The sequence below is a fragment of the Lutra lutra genome, chromosome 15 (genome assembly GCF_902655055.1).
Source record: "Lutra lutra chromosome 15, mLutLut1.2, whole genome shotgun sequence".
NCBI classification, from domain to species: domain Eukaryota; kingdom Metazoa; phylum Chordata; class Mammalia; order Carnivora; family Mustelidae; genus Lutra; species Lutra lutra.
The window spans coordinates 11,403,352-11,426,373 of NC_062292.1; the positions used below are offsets into that span (position 1 = coordinate 11,403,352).

The 23,022-nt window shown below is 44.3% G+C and overlaps 1 protein-coding gene across 2 annotated transcripts in view; it reads right to left on the minus strand.

Moving 5' to 3' along the window:
* SMYD3 (SET and MYND domain containing 3) overlaps positions 1–12,353 on the minus strand; it is a 703,294-nt gene extending 690,941 nt beyond the window's left edge. The window contains exon 1 of one of the 2 annotated variants that reach the window (XM_047703851.1): positions 12,092–12,353. In XM_047703851.1, the coding sequence (XP_047559807.1) occupies positions 12,092–12,255 (164 nt within the window). In that variant the 5' untranslated portion in view covers positions 12,256–12,353. The remainder of the gene's footprint in view (positions 1–12,091) is intronic. The other variant, XM_047703852.1, reaches the window with a different exon arrangement.
* Positions 12,354–23,022: the final 10,669 nt, after the last annotated feature.

Below are 23,022 nucleotides of genomic sequence, written 5' to 3' on the forward strand. Positions count from 1 at the left end.
ACCTCTATAATCCTTTTCCTTTGTCATTCAGTGATTCTACTGCTCTCATCCCCAAAACTGATGCAAGCCCTTTGTAGAAAAACTGACCAGTCCAAGAGAATAACCTGACAGTTGGGAGACACCAGATGACCAAATATATAGATACCCACTGGGCAAAATTCTGAACAAACACCCAGAGTTGTTCTTTTTCAACCTAAATCTTTTTAGTGCCTCATTCTTCAATATGACTAATCAAGAATGACCAGGCATGGGGCACCCAAGTGGCTCAGTCATTAAGCATCTCCCTTCAGCTCAGGTCATAATCCTGAAGTCCTGGGATGGGGCCCCACATTGGGCTCCCTGCTCAGTGGGAGGCCTGATTCTCCCTCTCCTACTGCCCTTGCCTGAGTTCCCTCTCTCACTGTCTCTCTCTCTCTGTCAAATAAATAAATAAAAACAGAATCTTTAAAAAAATAATAATAATAATAACCAGACATTTGAGGACAGTTCTTCTATCTTTTCTTTTCTTCTATTTTTCTCATACAGAGTTTGAAACATTCCCAAAAGTAGAGAATAGTATAATGGAACCCCACACGTTCATCAACCAGCTTCAATACATGGATAATCTTATACAACCTATACTCTTCACCAATACCTCCCAACTATATTAAAGCAAACCCAAGTCTGTCACTTCATCCATTATCTACCTCAAAAAGATAACTTTTGTTTTTAACTTCTCATGTGGAAATAATCTCAGATTGATAATAAAAATTGCAAGAAAGAGTAAAGAATTCCATTTGTCAGGGCACCTGGGTGGCTCAGTGGGTTAAGCCTCTGCCTTAAGGTCAGGTTATGATCTCAGGGTCCTGGGATCAAGCCCCACATTGGGCTCTCTGCTCAATGGGGAGCCTGCTTTCTCCTCTCTCTCTGCCTGCCTACTTGTGATCTCTCTCTCTCTCTGTCAAATAAATAAAATCTTTAAAAAGAAAATGAATTCCATTTGTCCTTCACAAGGACATCATATGATGCTTAACATCTTACATAACCAAAGAACAGTTATCAAAATCAAAAACTTAATGCTAAATCTAAAATTTCTAATTTTATTGCATTATAATCAGAGAACAAAGTTGTTATTACCTGAGATTTCTTAAAACTTCCTTTACCATCTAATATAAGGTATACTTTTTTAACAGTTCTTGATTACTCAAAAATATGTAATCTCGGGATGATGCCTGAATGGCTCAGTGGGTTAAGCGCCTGCCTTCAGCTCAGGTCATGATCCCAGGGTCCTGGGATTGAGTCCCACATCAGCCTCCTTGCTCAGTGGGGAGCCTGCTTCTCCCTCTGCCTGCTGCTCCCCCGGCTTGTGCTTCTCTCTCCCTCCCGCTGACAAATAAATAAATAAAATCCTTTAAAAAATGTGATCTCTGATACATATATAGTCTTCAATAATAAACTTAACTGCAAAACAAATTAACACTGATTCAATTATTAACTAAAGACTTCAAATTCCATCAATTGTCCCGCTAATGTCCAATTTTATTTAAAGATGTTTATTTATTTACTTAATAAGTAGGCAGAGACAAGTAGGCAGACAGGAAAGCAGAGAGAGGGGGAGAAGCAAGCTCCCCGCTGAGCAGAGAGCCTGATGTGGGGCTTGATCCCAGGACCCTGAGACCATGACCTGAACCAAAGGCAGACACTTACCCCACTGAGCCACCCAGGCGGCCCACACTGATGTCCAATATTTTTTTTAAGATTTTATAAATATAATCTTTATTTGACAGAGAGAGAGAGATCACAAGTAGGCAGAGAGGCAGGCAGAGAGAGAGAGGGAAGCAGGCTCCCCACTGAGCAGAAAGCCCAATGCGGGGCTCGATCCCAGGACCCTGGAATCCTGACCTGAGCCGAAGGCAGAGGCTTTAACCCACTGAGCCACCCAGGCGCCCCTAAATAAAATATTTTTAAAAATAAAATAAAAAAATAAAATAACTCCATAAAAATAAAATAAAAAATAAAATAACACCGAGGATGCCTCGGTGGCTCAGTCAGTTAAGCATCTGCCTTCGGCTCAGGTCATGATTTCGGGGTCCTGGAATCGAACCCCCGCAGGCTCCCTGCTCAGCAGGGCATCTGCTCTCCTTTTCCCTTTGCTCCTCTCCCCACTTGCGCTCTCTGCTCTCAATAAATAAATAAAATATTTTAAAAACAAAAATAACTCCAGGTTCTGAGTTCATTTATTTTCTGCACATACAATAATAAATTATAGCCCATGATACATGAAAGAATACAGATGTACTTAGGAATAATTTAACACTTGACTATAAATGTAGACTTCCTAGTTCCTTTTCACCATATTCAGTGCTATTTCAGGATGCTAGAGTATCCGTTTGACAAGTGCTTTTACTGAATACTTAGAGTGGGCTACATGCCATTTAATTTAACCCTTTCTTAAGTCTTTGCTACTCATGTGTAATCAGCAAACCAAAACCTTTAGCTTGTCAGAAATGCAGAATCTCACACCCAACCGAGACCTTACTGAATCACAATCTACACTTGAACCAAACCTGTGAGAGATTTATTTGCACATTAAAGTTCAAGAAGAGCGCTCTTAGTGACTTAACAGGGGTTTATCTCTAGCTCCCACTAACTCTGAGGCACGAAGTGCAATTCCCCAGAACAGCTCTCCTCCATGACATGACTCGTGACTGTTTCTCCAAACCCACTCATGGCCTCCACAGTCTTCAAGGCAAGGAAGAGAGGGCAGGAAGAATGCACAGGATGTTTCATGGCAGACTCAGAAATGGCTTGTATAATCTCCAGCCCACACTCCACTAGCCAAAAAGGAATCACAGGACCCCAGTCAAACTGCAAGGGGGCTAAAAAACAGAGTCATCTTGTCGGCTCACCGGGCCAGGGTGGGGGGAGGTGATGAATAAAGTTTAGTAATGAATACTGAAATGTCTCAGGAATACCAAGGAAAAGTTAAACAACAGGCTTGAGCAGAGGCAGACTATCATTAGGACTATGAACAGGAGTTCTACTTCTCTCAGTTCAAATTCTAAAGCCACTGGGGCCAGCCAATGAACTAACTCACTTTCTGTCAAGAGGTTCACTCTTAGTCTAATCAACTGATTTAAAAAAAAAAAAAAGAAAAGAAAAGTGAACCTAAGCCAGCAAGCATTTGTAAGGAGTCTTTATCCCAAGCAGCACACACCATTTCTTACAATTTCAAAATGAAACAAAATCTAAGAAAGATGTTCTCAAAGTTTATTTAAAATTTTAATTATAAAAAAAAGGATACAAGCTTGGGGGTGGGATACAAAATATAAAAAGTACAAAGGAATATCTTCCCTCCCACCTCCAAGTCCTATTCTCTAGAAGTAATCACATTCTGGGTGTTCTTCCAAACTTTTCCTATACATACAAGTACATACACACCCACATACACACACACAAAGATTTATTTAAAATATATACATTGTTCTACAACTTTATTCACCTAGCAGTGTGTCATGGACAGCCGTCCAAATGTATAAAAATGGATCTACTTCCATCTGAACAGCTGGACAGTATAACATGGCTACACCATAACTTAACCAGTCCCCTATTAATAGACATTAAAATTTTCTCTCCCTTTTTGGGGCACCTGGGTGGCTCCATGGGTTAAGCCTCTGCCTTTGGCTCTGGTCCTGAACTCAGGGTCCTGGGATTGAGCCCCACATCTGGGCTCTCTGCTCAGCGGGGAGCCTGCTTCCCCCCCTCTCTCTGCATGCCTCTCTGCCTACTTGTGATCTCTGTTAAATAAATAAAATCTTAAAAAAAAACATTTTCCCTCCCTTTTTAATTATCAAACTGCTATACTAAGCATCGTTGTGCAGCCACTGTTATTTGTAATTCTGTTAGAATTCCACCAAGCAGGGCTGAGAAAACCTAGTGCTCAGTTGACAGGTCCTATCAAATTGCACTCCTGCAAGTATATTAATGTTCTGTATTTGTGTTTATAAGGAACATAATAGATACTTTTTTGGGGTTGTTATGAGAATTAAGTAAAGTAATACAAAGTAAAGCACTTAAAATCATGCCTGGTATTGCTAAGTGATAATAAATATTAGCTACTGAATAATAATATTCAATCATATATTGTGGTGACAAGTAAATGGAAGCTAGCTCTCTTACTTTCCCTTGATAATCAAGGTGAATCACCATCCCATATTTGGCCGTATCCGATACAGGGGAACCATCTCTCCTTGACTGCTAAACAATTAGAACGAGCCGAAAGTTAGACGATGAGAAGCAAAAATTGACTAACTCACCCAACTAGGCAGCACTAAGTCCACACCTTCATTCCTGATCCCAAATATATCTTGATTTATTGAGAAAACCAGAACCAAATTTTGTTCACTGGATCACAGCATACACTAGGAACAAACCTCAGCCTCTGAAAATGATTAAAAAAAAAAAAAAAAAAGTCCAAGAGCGCCTGGGTTGCTCAGTCGGTTAAATGTCCAACTCTTGACTTCAGCTCAGGTTTTGATCTCAGTGTCCTGAGTTCAAGTACTGCACTGGATTCCACACTGGGCATGGAGACTACTTAAAAAGAAAAAGAAAAAAAAAAAAAAGACATGTCCACTGTTTTCTTTTTAAAATTTTTAAAGATTTTATTTATTTGACAGAGAGATCAAAAGTAGGCAGAGAGGCAGGCAGAGAGAGAGGGGGAAGCAGGCTCCCTGCTGAGCAAAGAGCCCGATGCGGGGCTTGATCCCAGGACCCTGAGATCATGACCTGGGCCAAAGGCAGAGGCTTAACCCACCTAGCCACCCAGGTGTCCCATGTCCGGTGTTTTCTAACAGTAGTTCTCAAAATACAGTCCAGGGACCAATGGAAGTCCCCAAAGCTCTTTCAGGAGACCCATGAAGTCAAAACTATTTTCTTAATAATACTAACACCTTTTCTGCCTTTTTTAATTCTCATTCTCCCATGAGTATACAGTCGAGTTTTCTAGAGGCTATATGACATTTTGTAAAATACTGAATACAGAAGCAGTTATGGGAATCCAAAGGTCTTCTATTAAACCAGACATTAAAGAGACACACAAAAATGTCAAGCAAGCAACTCTCTGTAAGTGTTCTTTTGTTTCAGAAAATATAGTCTGTTTCACTAAAAACTTTAAAATGTAATAACTGTTTAAATACATATTTTCAAAAGTTATCAGTTTTAATTTTTTATGCAATAAAATCAGAGGTAGCCATGTAAGTAAAGTACTCAGAGTAAAACCTATTCAGAGTCCTAAATAACTGTTTGTTAGAGCCCCTCCAATGAAATCCTTCTCAATTTTTAGGAGTGTAAAGGAGTTCTGAGACTGAAAAGCTTGAGAAACACAGCTCTATGTTATCAGTTGTCTCAAATGACAGTGTATGTCAACAACAGTCAAATCACAGGTTTTAGTCCATTGCTTCAATTGTCCTGTGAAAGTCAGAGGCAACCAGATAAGGTCTACAGAAGCCTGTCAGTAGGTCTCAGAGATGGCAGCACAGGTGGAGAAGGCTGATCAAAGGGCAGGAAAAGTTCCAAAAAGAACAAATCAGTGATCCCTCCCCATTACGAAAGGGTCTACGATAAAAACCTGACACCAGCTGGCTGGCTGGTCCCAAAGATGTGTTGCCATTTGGGGAACTCAGGATCCTCCTCTACTGGTGACAAACCAGGCACTCTGTAGTAGTAGAAGCCACATCGCCCCTGGTGAGGCCAACTGTACTGCTGAGTTCCAGGCACCAGTCTCCACCCCACAGCTGCTCTGTTCCTGCGTGCTCTGAACAATAGCCAGGTTGTCTGAAGAAGGAGAAAAACTTACTGCTATCCACAAAGCAGGTCATCCTGTCTGATTAAGAACATCCTCTGCTGTAGCATTCACATGGACCAAATGTTTTCAGGCTCAGGGCTCTGCCATACAGCCCTTTCCCAAACCTCCTTGCAGAAGAAAAGGAAGAAGCAAAAGAAACAGGAATTATAACTCCGACTTAAAAAGAAAAATGAAAGTCATATCCACAGTCCTTTCCCAACCCACCTCATTATCAATCCTTCCTTGACCCTCAGGTCAAGTCAGGTCAGGTCAGGTCAACTCCATTAGCCAGTGCCAGGCATCTGCAAATCCTGACTTCAAGCCATTTCTCAAGGTTCTACTCTTTGAGGACCTTCACAGTTCACCCTCCACCTCCCCAAGGAGAGTCTGTAACAAGACAGCAGTTTGCCAGCACCTGGTACTGGCCTATTTCACAAAACCAGACATAAACCCACAGAATGCCTTTCACCCATTATTTAAACAGAGGTGAGTGCCTCCCTGTCTCCATTTGGCTCTTCCTATCAGGTCCTTAAATCTTGGCTTACGAAGCATATGTGAGAATTTTGCCTTTGTTGAAACTATTCATTCCAATACTTAATGTTAATGTTCTTGGTAACTTCACTTACTTAGAAAATTCACCTATAAAAAGGGGGGGGGGGGGGGGGGGGGGGCGCAGGACCTGGCTGGTTCAGTCGGTTAAGCATCCAGCTCTTGATTTTGACTCCAGTCATGATCTCAGGTTGGTGAGATGGAGCCCCAAGCTGGGGCCCTGTGCTGGTTGTGTAGCCTGACTGGGATTCTCTCCCTCCCTCTCCCCTTCCCCACCCCACTCACACATGCACTATCTCGTTACAAAGAAGAAAGAAAAGAGAAAAGAAAGGAAAGATCAATCGATCTAAGACCTCAGCCTCTGTTTCCCGATCATTTTAACAATCTTCTTCCCTATCTCAGGTACTTTCTGCCGTACCTTAAACCCTCTTGTTCCAACATACGCTACTATACATACATATATAAATACATATAAATATATAGATACACAGATACATAGATATATCTCAAGTCCTCCCATTCTGACCACTCTACCTTTTCCTTGACCACACCATGTCCCCTAACCTCACAAGTCCATCACATTCCACTGTCCATCAACCTACCCTCCTTATGGCCTCAGTGCCTTGCTTGAAAACCATGGTGCCTGATTACCTCCCTTGCCTACAACTTCCACTTCCTTCTCCCACTCTCCATCCATTAAACTAACCTGGAAATCCTGGATAAACCCAAATTTCATAGTCAAGGAGCGGACCATGGAGAGAGAAAAAAGCACACCTGTGCTAACTGCTCTCACTCTAAATAAATGAACACAAGTTTTATGTGGACCCCCAGCACTTCCCAGCTATGCTACATTCCACAAGGCAATTCACTCTTCTAGAAGGGTATTTCAAACCTTCTCTTCTCTAAGACTGAGTTACTCAGCAACCACTTCCCTAGCTGTCCTCAAAACATTCCATCGCGGCTGCCACCTTCTCTAGCACTCTTCTTCCAACCTCAGTATATGAAGGTATTCCTGCCTTCCCCCAGGTTATCCTTGGCGGAGATGGATTACATCAACTCACCACAGTGTCCTTTTCTTGCCCTTTATTGCCTGCTCATATCTACCCACACTGCAACTCAAATGTAGCTGCTTTATTTTCTATTAATTGATCAACTCTGTCTCATGGACATGGGTTGTTTTTTCTATATTTAGTCTAAACTTCCTCATGAATACTCACCCTAGGAAATAGCCAGAAACTTAAAATTTGCCAAATATCTCTGTCTCTTCCAGTTAATATTCAGACATTTAAGTTTAATTCCTTACCCAAGCTGGTTTAAATAGGTGCTTTCAGGTAAATTTTCTCCAAATGGGGCTTAAGGGACACAACCTTATGGTGGCAAGAAGACCTAGGATCTTGGTATTTCTGTGGATCTTCACTGACCTCTGCTGCAAAGAGGTGATCATGTCCCATACCTAGACTGTTGCCATCTCACTTTCTGGGATGTCATGCCTGCTCCCAGCACTGTATCCATGACCCCAACCTTCAGTCTAGAGTTGTGTGATGCCTGCTGTCCCACCAGCTCCTCCACATCCCACCCAGTGATATGAAAGCATTTCAGACTCCCCTGCTACCACAGGCTCATCTGTCTAGCCACTTCCTTCTACCACTGCTGTGCTATATCCCCAAGTTGGAACAGCACCAACCTGCACAGCTATCCCCCCGCTTAAGATTCCAAATAAGGAGCACAGCCAAAGGCCTTCTACTTTTGACTGACCCCTCAACCTACTGAACACACTCACCCCAACTCCAAAACTCAGGCCAGACGAGGAAACTTAAAACAGATATTTCAAGGGCAGCTCTGTCAGTGGAATGTGTAACTCTTGATCTTAGGGTTTTGAGTTCAAGCCCCACACTGGGTGTACACATTACTTTTTTAAAAAAGACCTTTCATGGCACCTGGGTGGCTCAGTGGGTTAAAGCCTCTGCCTTCGGCTCGGGTCATGATCCCGGGGTCCTGGGATTGAGCCCTGAGTCCCGCTCTCTGCTTAGCAGGGAGCCAGACCCCTCCCCCCAGCCTGCCTCTCTGCCTACTTGTGATCCCTGTCTGTCAAATAAATAAATAAAAATCTTTTTAAAGAATTAAATTAAATTTTTAAAAAAGATCGTTCCAAAAAATCCCAAAACTTGTATTTCTCATAATCTATTTTCCCTACCTTTGTCCCCTTTCTTCCCATAATTTACCAGGGCTTTCTCAGGGCTGGAAAAGATGAACTTTCAATTTCCAATTCATCCTCCTCCCTGTTGGAAGGTACTAAGCCTCAAGCTCAGCCTTAATGATGGAAGAGAAATCATATCCTCTTTACCCAAGAAAAGAAACTATCATCAGAGTATGTCAGAGGAAGTTCTTGATACAGAAACTACAGGCAACTTGTAACTTTAGAAAACAAAAACAAACATACGATGACTTAAAATTGCCTTAAATACTATCCCTTCACAACTTTAACTGTTAGCATCTCCTGTGTGCTAGGCTCCAAGGATATAAGATTAGGGAACTGGGTCACTAAAGTGGGTAGACCTACAAACAAAATAATTACAATGGAATTTTATATGCTGGATTTATGAAAACGGAAAACACAAGTAACCCCTCTGTCAGTCTTTTCCAGGTCAAACTAAAGAGGTGAGCTACTGCAGAAAAAGGATCATATAAATTATTTCAGGTCACAACTTTATATCATTTAATCTTTCTGCAATTTACATACTTCATTTTTTTTCTACTCACAAGATGAAAGACCAGTCCTTACTGAGAGGAAAAAGGGAAGAAAAGCCATGAAGCGGGTTCATTCAAGTTTCTCTATTAATAAAAATCAATATGCAAGAACTAAAGCCCTTTTCAAATAGCCCAAGACCAAAGGAAATCGGGTGGTAGAATGAAATAATAAATTATAATAAATCTGTTATTTTAAGTTGCCCCCCCCAGACTGTTATTGCTACAAATGAATATTTTCATTCCATTTAATTCAAATGGAAAACAGCAGAAAGGCAAGAACAGCTAGAGGAAAATTCAGCCAGATGTTCTTAACACAAACTAAAAGCTTACTATGTGTCAGGCACTTGGGGCTACAAAAATTGAAAGATGTAACACCTACTCTAGAGGCCTTCACAACTGATGATGAACAAACAAATTTTACTTACAAGGTGATAAAGAACACAGAAACTTTACCCCAGTGATGGTCATTCAATTGTAGTAGAAAACTGCATGACATAATGCACCACAGCTTGATTTCTCTAACACTGTTTTCAGGCTGTGCTGATTCCCAACTAGGCACTGCAGAAATACTAACCACTGATGCGGAAGTGTTCATCGGAGCACCTACTACCACAGCTCAGGTCAGCTATATCATAGTAAGGGCAAGTAAATAAATAAATAAGCGCAAATGTATTTTTTGTGTAAAGCACTACTAAACAAGTGTGTATCAGTATGAAAACTCCTTTTGTTTTTGTTTGGGTGCTTGGTATTTACTGATATCCCTTTCTTATTTTATGTTTGCTAATTCCCCCATTATAATACATATTGGTGGGAACAGAGACTGCCTCCTTTCCTAAAAGCCAAAAAGTCCTAACAGTCACCTTCTCAAACTCTCTTGCAGTGAGGATGCAGACAGTGACCCAATCTCAGCTAATCCAAGACACCACTGAGGATTTTGAATCAGAAGCTAATACCACAAAGAAGCATGGATGAGAAAGCATCGTTTCAACAATAATCCATTTCCCCACAGCAGGGGCACAGTAACAGCAGCAGGGCCCAGGATCGCGGTGCTGGTAACACATGTGGGAAAAGCCAGCACTACCAGCCCGCATCACAAATGATGTACTCCCCAGGTCCCAACTCCCAACTACTTCTGAAGTGTAATTCTGACTATGGAACTGCCCTTGGTTCCTACCCACTTTCAGAACTGGGGTTCCTCCAGACCTCAAAGTAATGCTGAGATCTCCCCAATGCTCTTACCTGAAATTCCTTTTTTGCTTAAAGCATTACTAATCAAGTAATGTCTCGTTAATGAGCTATAGGAGAAATAGCCAACAGTAAAGAAATAGCATAGTAAATAAAGAAGCACCCCACCCACCAACAGCTGGGTCTGCATAGTCTACTTTGGAAAATAGACAATTCGTGTATCACATGACTCAAGTTCAGCTCTGGTAATTCAGTGAATCATCTGTCATCATGTATTAATTCCAAAACTTTTCCATCTCAACTATTAAATAACTTTGCCAGTCTGATCTCATCTGGAAGACGAGCCCCACCTCCTCTCTCCATCACCTACTATTATAGGGCAGCAAGTTCTCTACATTCGAACTTGAGATACACACCCAGATGATTTAACAGGAGGAAGAAGAGCCCAGGTCTCCACTTTGCTTGAATAAGAATCAAAGATCTATAACTTTCAATTGGAGGCCTTCAGCAAATAGTCGAGTCTTAAATTAACTGTTTTCAAAATTTTTTTTTACGTTTTGACGTTTACAAAAACTCGAAAGTGCTCTCTCAACTGATTTTTTTACTGTTACTATTATGGTCATATCAGGAAGCTACAGATCACAATTGTTACTGTTACTTAGTAACTTTAAAATGCAAAGTTAAATAAATAAATTCCTCAATTACGAATCAAATAAGGAACTGATTAAGATTAATGGTCAAATTACCGATCTGAATTCTGCAACTACCTCCTCACCTCCACCCACCCAAATCCCAGGCTAGGACATCTGAAGGATAGTCCTGCGAAAAATCACCCCACCCACCTCCTCTTTGGCAGATAATAGGAGCTCAGTAACATTTAGTTGCTTGACACAAGTCCTATGACTGTGTGTGTGTGTGTGTGTGTGTGTGTATGTATGGAAACTCACCGTGTTTCCATAAATTGCTTTAACATAGCACTTTACATTGCTTTTACGTAGCCCAGGGCTTCCAGGCTTATGAAACACTTTCGCCTGAATTCTCGCATCCCGAAAGGTGGTTAAGACTTAGACTTGCCTGCACAGCCATTAAATGCAAAGCACATCATGGAACCTCAGTAACTTAGGCTCCCACAGCACTGTACTGCACCTCTAGTTCAGCCCTTCGGATTCGCTGTAGGTAATTCTCGCTCTCACTGATGCGCTCCGTAGGGATGCCCCGTTCACGTCCAGAGCTCCAGGCGGAACACAACCAGGACCCTGGAAAGTGTTCGGTAAACACCGAGATTCTTCCGCCTCCCGCCAGCCGGGTCCTCTCCTGGCGGGTCCCGACTACCGAGCCCGGTTGGCACACATCCCTGCGCCCCCACCACCACCCCCAGCCAGCTGTGACCTCCGCGGCCGCACCGATGAAACGTGCCTCCCAGGACACAGACTTCTGGTTCCCCGGTAAAATTACCCGCAGCACAACGCTGCCCCTTAGCTCTGCCCCACCGGCTCCCTCCAGTTCCTACCGCAACCCGGGGGCATGGGCGGGGACTGCTAGCGGGCCCGGCTCGGCCCCACCGAGCGGCTGGGGCTGAGCCTGGGACGCCCCCCATCCCCCCGCACCCAGCTCCCTGCCAGCCGCGACGCGCCCCGGGAAACGCGGGGCTGAGCACCTGGGCAGCAACCCCCAAACGTGCGCACCCACGACCGGGCAGGGTCCCGCGGCGGGCAGCCCCACTACGTCCCCCGCATGCCGAACCCACGCCGCCCGGGGCTCGGGTGGGCGAGGGCGCTCCGCACGTACCCGAGGAGGCAGCGGTCGCAGACGACGCCACGACTCCCCTTGCACACCGTGTACGCCAAGGGATCCGAGCGGAAGAGCAGCTCTCCGGGGCGCAGCTGCGCCAAGGCGCGCAGCCCGTTTCCCCTGTTGGCGGTGCTGAACTTTTCCACCTTTGGGGGCTCCATCTCCTCAGGTCCGCACCTCAGCGGTCCGCCGCGTCCGGCAGCTAGCGTCTCGCGTGCAGCCGGGAGCCGCGCGCCTGCGCCGAGCGCGCACGCGTACGCCCGAGGGGCGGGGCGGGCGCGCGGGGCCTCTGAGCATGCCCAGACCCGGTGCGGCGGCGAGGAGGGCGGGAGAGGCGCGCGGGGTGGGGTTGTGCCTCCGGACCCCCAGGGCTGGCCACGGCCGGTCCCCAAGCCGCTCCGCGAGGAGTGGCGGTGTTAAACACACTGGCCCAGCGTTCAGTTATGATAGTTTGTATGCAGACGGAGAGGTGAGAGAACAGTGCGGTGGATACCTGTACACCCTCTTCCGAGATCAGACAGTTTTTGGCATTTCGCCATTTCTGCTCGTCTTCTCTCCCCAGGTATGTAGGTATTGTTGTTGAACCCCGTGAAAGGAAGTTGGTCTGTTATTGAATGGTTTAAAAGTAAGCTACAGACACCATGATTGCTCATAACTCATTTCTTAATTAAGTGCTGTCACATGTGCTGAGCAGAAGCCTGAGAACAAAGCAGAAGCTGACCCCTGCAACCCACCCCCCCACTCCTGGGTGGGTGGTGTGTGACAGTCCTCCAGGAAACTCCCAACTAGCTTCACGTTAATGCTTTGCTAGAGGGGAAAACAACCTTAGCTAGACAGTAGCAAGGCCTCCAGTGTCCTTAGGGTCTTCTTTAGTTTGTGAAGTCCTTTTAGACACCTCCCTTTTTCCTTACCTCCCCTGACTCTCAGGTATATATACATATATATATAATCAACCATTGGACACAAACCCAGTACAGCAGCTCTTTCTGCCCACAGGTCCCATCCCTGTGCTTTAATAAAACCACGTGGGTTTTTTTGCACCAAACACATCTCAAAAATTTGTTCTTGGGGGCACCTGGGTGGCTCAGTGGGTTAAAGCCTCTGCCTTTGGCTCAGGTCATGATCTCAGGGTCCTGGGATTGAGCCCCACATCGGGCTCTCTGCTCAGTGGGGAGCCTGCTTCCCCCTCTGTCTCTGCGTGCCCTTCTGTCTGCTTGTGATCTCTCTCTCTCTCTGTGTCAAATAAATAAATCTTAAAAAAAAGAAAATTTGTGGGGCACCTGGGTGGCTCAGTGGGTTAAGCCTCTGTCTTTGGCTCAGGTCATGATCTCAGGGTCCTGGAATCGAGCCCCGCATCGGGCTCTCTGCTCAGCAGGGAGCCTGCTTCCTCCTCTCTCTCTCTGCCTACTCGTGATCTCTGTCGAATAAATAAAATCTTTAAAAATAAATAAATAAATAAAAAGAAAAATAAATAAAAAAAGAAAATTTGTTCTTGGTGGATTGGATTTCAGCAACACTCCAAAACTCCATCACATGTATGTCCTAAGAATAAAAACAATATCCTACAGGACTATAATATGAGGGGCACCTTGGTGGCTCTGTGGGTTGAGCATCAGATTCTTGGTTTCTGCTTATACAGGGATGTCGGGGTCATGAGATCAAGCCCCACTACAGGCTCCCCACTCAGGAGGGAGTGCTGCTCCCCTCTCCCTTTGTCCCCCCTGCCATAAATAAGTCTTAAAAAAATAAAAAACACAGTATCATTATTGATGTGGGAAACAAAGGCAGAAGAAAATTACTAAATTTCCTTACTACCTACAGCCCATTGACAAGTCCTTGAAACACACAGGGTGACATTCCTCTAGGGACTCAGCTGCCTCGATGTTAATACTTTGCTAACGGCAAAAGGCAATCTTATACCAACCCATCAGGATCCTGTAAGTCTACTTTAACATAAAAAAATTCCTTTGGAGGGGCGCCTGGGTGGCTCAGTGGTTGGGTGTCTGCCTTCGGCTCAGGTCCTGATCTTGGGATCCTGGGATCAAGCCCCACACTAGCCTCCCTGCTTAGCGGGAAGCCTGCTTCTCCCTTTCCCACTCCTCCTGCTTGTGTTCCCATTCTCGCTGCCTCTCTGTCAAGTAGGGAAATAAAATCTTGAAAAATAAAAAAATAAAAAAATAGAAATTCCTTTGGAAACTTCCATTATCTCTACTCCCCAAGATGCACGTTGGCAATCATTCCCCAAGCATATGACCCACTTGATGTCATTTGGGAATGTAGGTGAGGTTTGGTGGGGTGAGATCCGAAGCCAATGACCAAGAAAATACTTGAGACATTTTTGGTGCAAAAGGGTGGTTTTATTAAAGAACAGGGAAAGAACCTGTGGGCATAAAGAGCTACGGAGAGGTGGCTGATGATATACTTGGGAGTTGGGGGGAGGTAAGGAAAAGGGAGGTTTTCAAAAGAACTTTCATATGCTACAGAGGACCTACCAGGTAGTAGAGGCCTGGCCATTGTCAAGTTAAGGTTGTTTTCCCCTCTAGCAAGGTATGAACATGAAGATAGTTGGAAAGTTCCTGGAGGAACATCACACACATCCCACCCAGGAATGCTTTGTCCTCAGCTTGACTTCTTCTCCCTCATCACACCAATACACATCCCCAGGCATATAACCCATTGATATACAGCAAAACAAGGGGCTCATGACCAAGGTTTTATTGGGTAGCTTCCTGGAAGAATATCACACATATCCCACCCCAGGGTGGGGGCAGGGGGAGGGAGGGAGGTCTAAGGGTGTCAGCTTATGCTTTGTCTTCAGCTAGCCTTCTGATTCCTCATCATTTGCCCCGTGAACAATTTTGATCCTTAAATCTTCAAGGTTGTTGCAGGTGGAGGTTCTCATCTTCTGTAACATCTTCCTTAGTTCCTTAAAACTGTTTGGTCATATCTGAGTCTGTGCATATCTCTTTCAAATATGACATTAGAGTTAAAGCCTTGGTAAAATAACCAGTGTTTCTAATGGTGTCCTGTTATAAGGAGAACAGATTCTATTGAACTTGGGAAAATGACTCTGATTGCCATGGAAGAAAGAATACTTACTGATAGAAGAGGGTTTAGGTAGAGAGAAAAGTTAAATGCCTCAATTCATTTTATTATTTCTATGTATCAGTGATGTCTTAAGAGAAAGTTTTCTTAGTCTGAAAGAACGGTTAGAGAACCAGCAACGTTTCAACCAAGAGTTACAAAAACTATAAATGACAAAAGACTAAAAAATGGACATGGTTAAAAATCTGAGGAGAGGGGGCACCTGGGTAGCTCAGTGCTTAAGTGTCTGCCTTCTGATCCCAGGGTATTAGGATCCAGCCCTGCACTGGGCTCCCTGCTCAGCCAGAAGCCTGCTTCTCCCTCTCCCGCTCCCCCAGCTTGTGTTCTCTCTCTTGCTGTCTCTCTCTCAGTGTCAAATAAATAAATAAAATCTTAAAAAAAAAAAAAAAAACCTTAGGAGAGGTCACAAAATGTCTGCCAATGTGGCAAGTGGGTGGCTCAGTGGGTTAAGCCTCTGCCTTCGGCTCAGGTCATGATCTCAGGGTCCTGGGATCAAGCCCCACATAGGGCTCTCTGCTCAGCAGGGAGCCTACATTCCCCTCTCTCTCTGCCTACTCTCTGCCTAGTTATGATCTCTGTCTGTCGAATAAATAAATAAATAAAATCTTTTTTAAAAAAGTGCCTGGCAAGGAAATCAGTTATTTCTGTGACACTTAACACTTTAATAATCAAAATATTAAGTGATGATCTTATACCAGAATATATTAAAACTTTAGGAACTGGAGCAGCTGGGTGGCTCAGTTGGTTAAGGTCTGCCTTTGGCTAAGTCACGATCCCAGAATACTTGGATTGAGTCCATTAGGCTTCCTGCTCAGTGGAGAGTCTGCTTCTCCCTTTTCCCTCTTCCTCTGTCATCCCTCTCCCACTGTGAATGATTTTGCTCTCTCAAATAAATAAAAACCTTAAAAAAAAAAAAAAAAACCACTTTAGGGGTGCCAGAGTGGCTCAGTTGGTTAAGCATCTGCCTTTGGCTCAGGTCATGATCCCGGATCCTGGGATCAAGCCCCACATCAGGCTCCCTGCATGGTGGTCAGACTGCTTCTCCCTATGCCTCTACTGTTCCCCCTGCTTATACTCTCTTGACCTGTTAAATAAATAATTAAAAGCTTTTAAAAAAATCAGGAAACTTTAGGAACTGGATATTATTTCTAGAATAGTTATAGCATTTACCCAAATGTAACCCAAGGCTTATCATTTGTTTAACAGTACTTCCAGAGTAACTTACCATACCAAATAAAAAGACCTAATGAGTTAAAGATACTCATTTACAATTTAAGTCTTGGGAAGTTTGTTAAAACCTTAGAAAGTTTTTATAGCCTGTGCCTAGATAGGATTAGGAATCAAAGACCTGATAAAGACAAAAACAGAAACTGGGGGTTTTGCGGGAGCAGACAAAAGAAAAAAATATATCTTTTTTTTTTTTTCACATTTTCTTATGAAGAGCATACCAATGATTCAAGAAAGCTGTGTCTTTTTAATTTATTTTAAGATTTTACTTATTTATTCGTGAAAGAGAGAAAGGCAGAGGGAGAAGCAGGCTCCCCATTGAGCAGGGAGCCCAATGCGGGGCTCCATCCCAGGACCCTGGGATCAGGACCCGAGCCAAAGGCAGCTGCTTAACCTACTGAGCCACTCGGGGGCCCAAGAAAGCTTTGTCTTTTCAACAGAGAATTTCAATCTTATATGCCACTGTACTTTTTTTTAATACCACTGTACTTTTAAAATCCACTTATTTCTATCTTAGTTCATCCTGACCGCAGGTAAAATTCCTTTCCAAAGATTACCCTTCCCTAACTTGCCTTTTTTTTTTTTTAAGATTTTATTTATTTGACAGAGAGAGAGAGAGAGAGAGAGATCACAAGTGGGCAGAGAGAGAGGGAGAAAGGAGCAGGCTCTGTGCTGAGCAGAGCCTGATGCGGGGCTCGATCCCAGGACCCTGAGACCATGACCTGAGCCGAAGGCAGAGGCTTAACCCACTGAGCCACCCAGGCGCCCTCCCCTTCATGAACTTCCTACAACTTTCTTTTGCATTCAGATTTTGTCCCAAGCCATTTCTCTCCACACAACCATCTTATTTAGGTCAAAATTACCTTCTTTCACCTTCAACAAAAATGTATTCTCATTCCTTATATCTTTCTAACAAACTCTACCGATGACGGAGCAGAAGGCCAGCGGAAGACAAAGCAGAGTCTGACCTCCTGCAACCTCCCCGCACCGCCACTGCTGGGTGGGATGTGTGTGACTTTGTTCCAGGAAGCTCCCAACTGTCTTCCTGTTGATGTCTTGCTGGAGGAGAAAAGCAACCTTAACTTGACAATGGCAAGGCCTCCAGTATCTTGTAGGTCCTCTTTAGCAAATAAAAGTTCCTTTGAAAACCTCCCTTTTCCTTATCTCCCCAGCTCCTGAGTGTATATTCCACCACTCCTCAAGACCCCAATGCCCTGCTCTTTCTGCCTACCAGTCCTGTCCCTGTGCTTTAATAAAATCACTTTTTTTGCACCAAACACATCTCAAGAATTCTTTCTCAGCCATCAGCTTTGAACCTTAACATCGTCTTTCCTACATCATCTACTTTTCTACCTACAGAGCTGCTTTTCTTATTTTCGTTAGTCTTCATGACATTTGGCAAAATTTTTCACTCTTAGAAAATTCCCTCTCCAGTGAAAACTAAGTAGTAACCCATTGTGAATTGTTCCACCAGAACACTTTAGATGCCAAATTTATGAATCACTTAAGCACAAAGCATGTTTACCAAGAGACTCAAGTGTCCTTAGTTTTTTGCAATAAGGAGTCAACAGCGTAAACCTACCTCCAGTACTCAATGCTTTAGTGTTTTATCTCATTTGGAAAAGACCAAGATGTCCAATGAATTCAATCCCATTTATCATCCCAGCAAAACTTTGAGATAGCTGAGATTAACCATCATTTTAAGTTACCTTTTTGCTAACAAATTGCAACAGAGAATCACGAACTCATTTGACCTTCAATAAATCATGGTAGAATAAAAGTTTCATATTTAATGCTGATACCCTTAAAGACCTTAAAGATCTTTTCTTTTTTTTCTTTGAGAGAGAGAGAGAGGGAATGAGTAGGAGGTGGGGCAAAGGGAGAGGGAGAAGCAGGCTTCCTGCTGAGCAGCCCCCCCCAAATGTGGGGGTGGATCCCAGGACCCTGAGATCATGATCTGAGCCGAAGGCAGATGCTTAACCAACTGAGCTACCCAGACGCCCTAAGACACGTCTACCTTAAAGCAATGAACTTAAATTAGTTTAAATACTGAATATGTTCCACCTGGATCCTCTTTTAAAATTCATTTCGCAGACACCTGCAGGGTTGTCAGTTAAGCAACTGCCTTCGGGGGAGGTCATGATCTCAGGGTCCTGGGATCGAGCCCCACATCGGACCCCTGCTCAGCCAGCAGCCTGCTTCTCCCTCTGCCTGCCGCTCCTCCCTGCATGTGTTCCCTCTCTCTGACAAATAAATAAAACCTTTTTAAAAAAGATTTTATTTATTTATTTATTTATTTATTTGACAGAGAGAGAGACACACACAGTGAGAAAGGGAACACAAGCAGGGGGAGTGGGAGAGGGAGAAGTCTTCCCGCCAAGTAGAGGGCCCAAGGCGGGGCTCAATCCCACGGCCCTGGGATCATGACCTGAGCCAAAGGCAGATGATTAATGACTGAGCCATCCAGGCGCCCCAAATAAAATCTTAAAAAATTAAAATAAAAGTCAGTTTTCTCCTGTCAATTTCTAACTGAGACATTGGTGGGGAAATCTGAAGTGGGTGGTGTAAGGTCCAAGGGTTGCTCTTATTTGGGGTAAGAGGATCAATGGTGTCAGAGGTGCCAAGGATGGTCTAAAAGCCAGTTGTGCAGGCCAAATCCAAGTTGATGCAGAAACAGGTGGGGAAGGCAACGCAGAAGAGGAAAAGTGTTGCCAGATGGCAGAGAAAAGTGTTTCTGGTTCTAGAGCTCATCAGCTTCAACAGAGGAGCAGATGCCATGTTTTGCAGCCAATAAGGGGGAATAAGCTGTCCATGCTGGGCTAGAGAAGGCAGGTAATTTCCTCAAAACAAATAGGGTTTTGGCAGCTGCTTGCGAATATCCCTCAAAGTCCCCATCCCGAGGTAGACTAGCCACAGCTGGCTCCAATTATAGCCATTAACCTGGGAAATAAGTGAGGGAGAAGCCCCCACATCTATTAGGAAGAACAATGAACAGAAAGAGGGTCAAGAGTCCCGTTTGTCTGGGGGCACTTGGGTGGCTCAGTGCGTTAAAGCCTCTGCCTTTGGCTCAGGTCATGATCCCAGGGTCCTGGGATCGAGCCCCACATCGGGCTCTCTGCTAGGCAGGGAGCCTGCTTCCCTTCCTCTCTCTCTGCCTACTTGTGATCTCTCTCTCTCTGTCAAATAAATAAATAAAATCTTAAAAAAAAAAAAAAAAAGAGTCCCCTTTGTCTGGAATGGGCTGCGCTTCCTCCAGCAACCTAGGTTTACTCAGAAGAGGCCTGTTCAGTTAAATAATTATCCAGTATCTCAGGAGGGACTTCACTGGCCAAACATGTTCTCCAAGAGGACCTTAGGTCTGGGTCCTGATTTAGAGCCCTGAAAGCCTGGGAGGACTTAGGGTACCTGTTTGCCCTGTTTCCTGCAGGAAAGAGCTAACTGATAGATCCCACTGTGACCATGCAGTGTTATAGGAGATCCGTCCTTTCCTAAATTTTGCAATCCCAGTTGTTTCCAGTGGGTTGAAAAGGCACCCCAAGGGAGAGTTCTTTGGGGAGCAAAGAAGCCTAGTGAGCTCATGCTAAGGAGGGAACCAAAGCAAGCTGAGGGCAAGGCAGAAGCTGGCATCTGGCAACCCCACCCTCCTCGCCCCTGCATGGGTTATATGTGACATTCCTCAGGCACTTCTGGCTGCCCTAAAGGAAAAACAAATAGTTAACCTGCAAGACCTGAGTCTCCCTCAGTTTACAAATATCCGAGTGATTTATAAGGAAGAAGCTTTCTTACCAATAGCCTAACTTCCAGAGACCCATAACTCAGTTCCTGAAGCCCTAACATCATCTTCCCCTCCATAATATTGAGGGAGGCTGAGGCAGAGGAAATGTAAATAAAGCTGAATTTCTTCTAAACCTAAAGCTCATTTACAAGGACGTGTGATAGGAGGAGTGCAACATTCTTCCAGGAAGCTCCCAACTATCTTACTGTTCATGCCTTACTAGAAGGAAAAACAACCTTAACTTGACAAATAGCAAAGCCTCCAGTATCCTGTGTATCTTCTTTAGTACATGAAAGTTCTTTCAAACCCTTCCTTTTCCTTACCTTCCCCAACCCCAGAGTGTATAATCAGCCGCACCTCACAGCCCCAGGGCAGCAGCTCTTTCTTCCCACGTGTCCTGTCCCTCTGCTTTAATAAACCACCATTTTGCACCAAAGATGTCTCAAGAATTCTTTCTTGGTCGTTGGCCCTGGACCTCACTTATATTCTAAAACTTCATCAGTGCTCCTGGAAAAGTAGAGAAGGTCCATTACCAAAATCTGCCACACCCCCATCACACCCGACTCCCACATAGTGTCCCATGCAGGACATGTCAGAGGTTTTGTGTGTCAAAAGCAACCAGAAGCGTCCCTCAAACATGAAATCACTATTGATCACAGTCCTGCCTTCCCCTGAGGCATTCCTGCCTTAAGAAGCCTGAGAGGGGGGCGCCTGGGTGGCTCAGTGGGTTAAGCCGCTGCCTTCGGCTCGTGTCGTGATCTCAGGGTCCTGGGATCGAGCCCCGCGTCGGGCTCTCTGCTCTGCGGGGAGCCTGCTTCCTCCTCTCTCTCTACCTGCCTCTCTGCCTGCTTGTGATCTCTCTGTCAAATAAATAAATAAAATCTTTAAAAAAAAAAAAAAAAAAAAGAAGCCTGAGAGGGATGCTGAAGCCCCTCCCCTTCCCCTTCTCATCCTAGGCTACCAATGGGTGCCTGGTGAATGGACTGAAATACTGTCCTATGCTGTCCTATACCCTGAAATCTGCATTATCTACCTGACATTTTTAACCCATGGAGAACGCTAGAAAAATTTTACTGGGGAAATTACCCAAATTTATAATTTAAGTAGCTAGTAGAGGACATTGATGGAAAACAGTAAAGATGGAAATCCATCAAGGTCTAAATGGCATCCCAGCATATATGGCCTTTATAGCAAACTAGGAAATGGTCCCCAGTTGGACTTTTTTTTTCTTTCAAGATTTTATTTATTTGACAGAGAGAGAAGTCATAAGTAGGCAGAGAGGCAGACAGAGGGGGAGGGGGAAGCAGGCTCCCCACTGAGCAGAGAGCCCCATGCGGGGCTCAATCCTAGGACCCTGAGATCATGACCTGAGCTGAAGGCAGACGCTTGACCCACTGAGCCACCCAGGCGCCCCCCCCCCCCCAAGTTGGGCTTTATTCCATCAGGTATTGGTTTCGGCCAGCTTCCAGTAGAGGTCCCACAGCCAGAAATGGCTAGACCAGAGATGTGGAGGGGATTGCATTAGATCAACCAGGAGGAAACCTCACATGGGAGTCTTAGGATTGGCAGCTGAGCTAGTCACTTAGATGACGGTCCTATGCGTAGACAGTCCTTTGTATAAGGACAGGAGTAAAGAGAGGGCATCTAGTGTCTGGGTCTTATTACCATCCGGGCCAGGGTATTAACTTCCAGCCAAAAGGCAGGCTTTCTCCTCCTTGGAGAGTAGCCATGGGCTAGAGGATTGCAGCCTGAGCAATCAACATGAAAATGTTTCAATAAGAGTGTATAAGACTGTACTCCTTGAAAAGCCCCTGGAAGGAAGAGAAAAGTACTCAACAAATTTGCACCAAATCTCAGAGTCCAGATGAAAAGACTCAAAGCCCCAAGTTGGGCACCAAGTGATGTGGTTTTGGAATAAATGTGAGGTTCAGTGGGGTGAGGTCCAGAGCCAATGGCCAGGAAAGAATTCTTGAGACACCTTTGGTGCAAAAAGGTGGCTTATTAAAGCATGAACAGGGACAGGTCCCATGGACAGAAAGAGCTGCACTGGGGTTTTGAGGAGCAATTGATTATATACTCTGGGGTTGGGGGAGGTAAGGAAAAAGGGAGGTTTTCAAAAGAACTTTCATATGCTAAAGAGGACCTATAAGGTACTGGAGGACATGCCATTGGCAAGTTAAGGTTGTTTTTCCCCTCTAGCAAGGCATTAACATAAAGATAATTGGGAGGTCCCCGAAGAATGTCACCCATAACCCACCCAGAAGTGAGGGTGCAGGGAGGTTGCAGGGGATCAGCCTCTGCTTTTTCTTCAACTAGCCTTCTGATCCCTCATCAAAGGTACATTTTATACTTCAATTAGTGACTAATCTGTGGGGTGATTGGGGATTGTAAGAATAGCCTGATTCCCGTAACCTGGAGAGGCAGACTTTTGACACTTCTTGAGGTCGTCTAGAAATGGCTGTGGTGTAGGGGGAAGAGTGGTGGGTGAGGATTTCAAAGTCATAGGTTTGAATCCCAGTTCTTCCATGTGATGTTAGGTAATTTTTCCAAGCCCTTTATTAACTTTGTAGTGAAGATGAGACTATATTTCAGAGTGGTGAGAATAAATCCTGAGAAAGCATTTTGAAAGATCTTCAAAACACCATAGAAATATGAAAAGAACAATTTTTCTGAGTTAAAATTCTTCAGTCTGTGACTATAGGATAATGCCTGCATACAGCACCCTATCAGCACTGCTAAGATAATCACATTGTGCACTGGCATTAAGTACGATACATAGAAGGAACTCAAAGTGTTTACTTAATTAAATAACATGTCATAA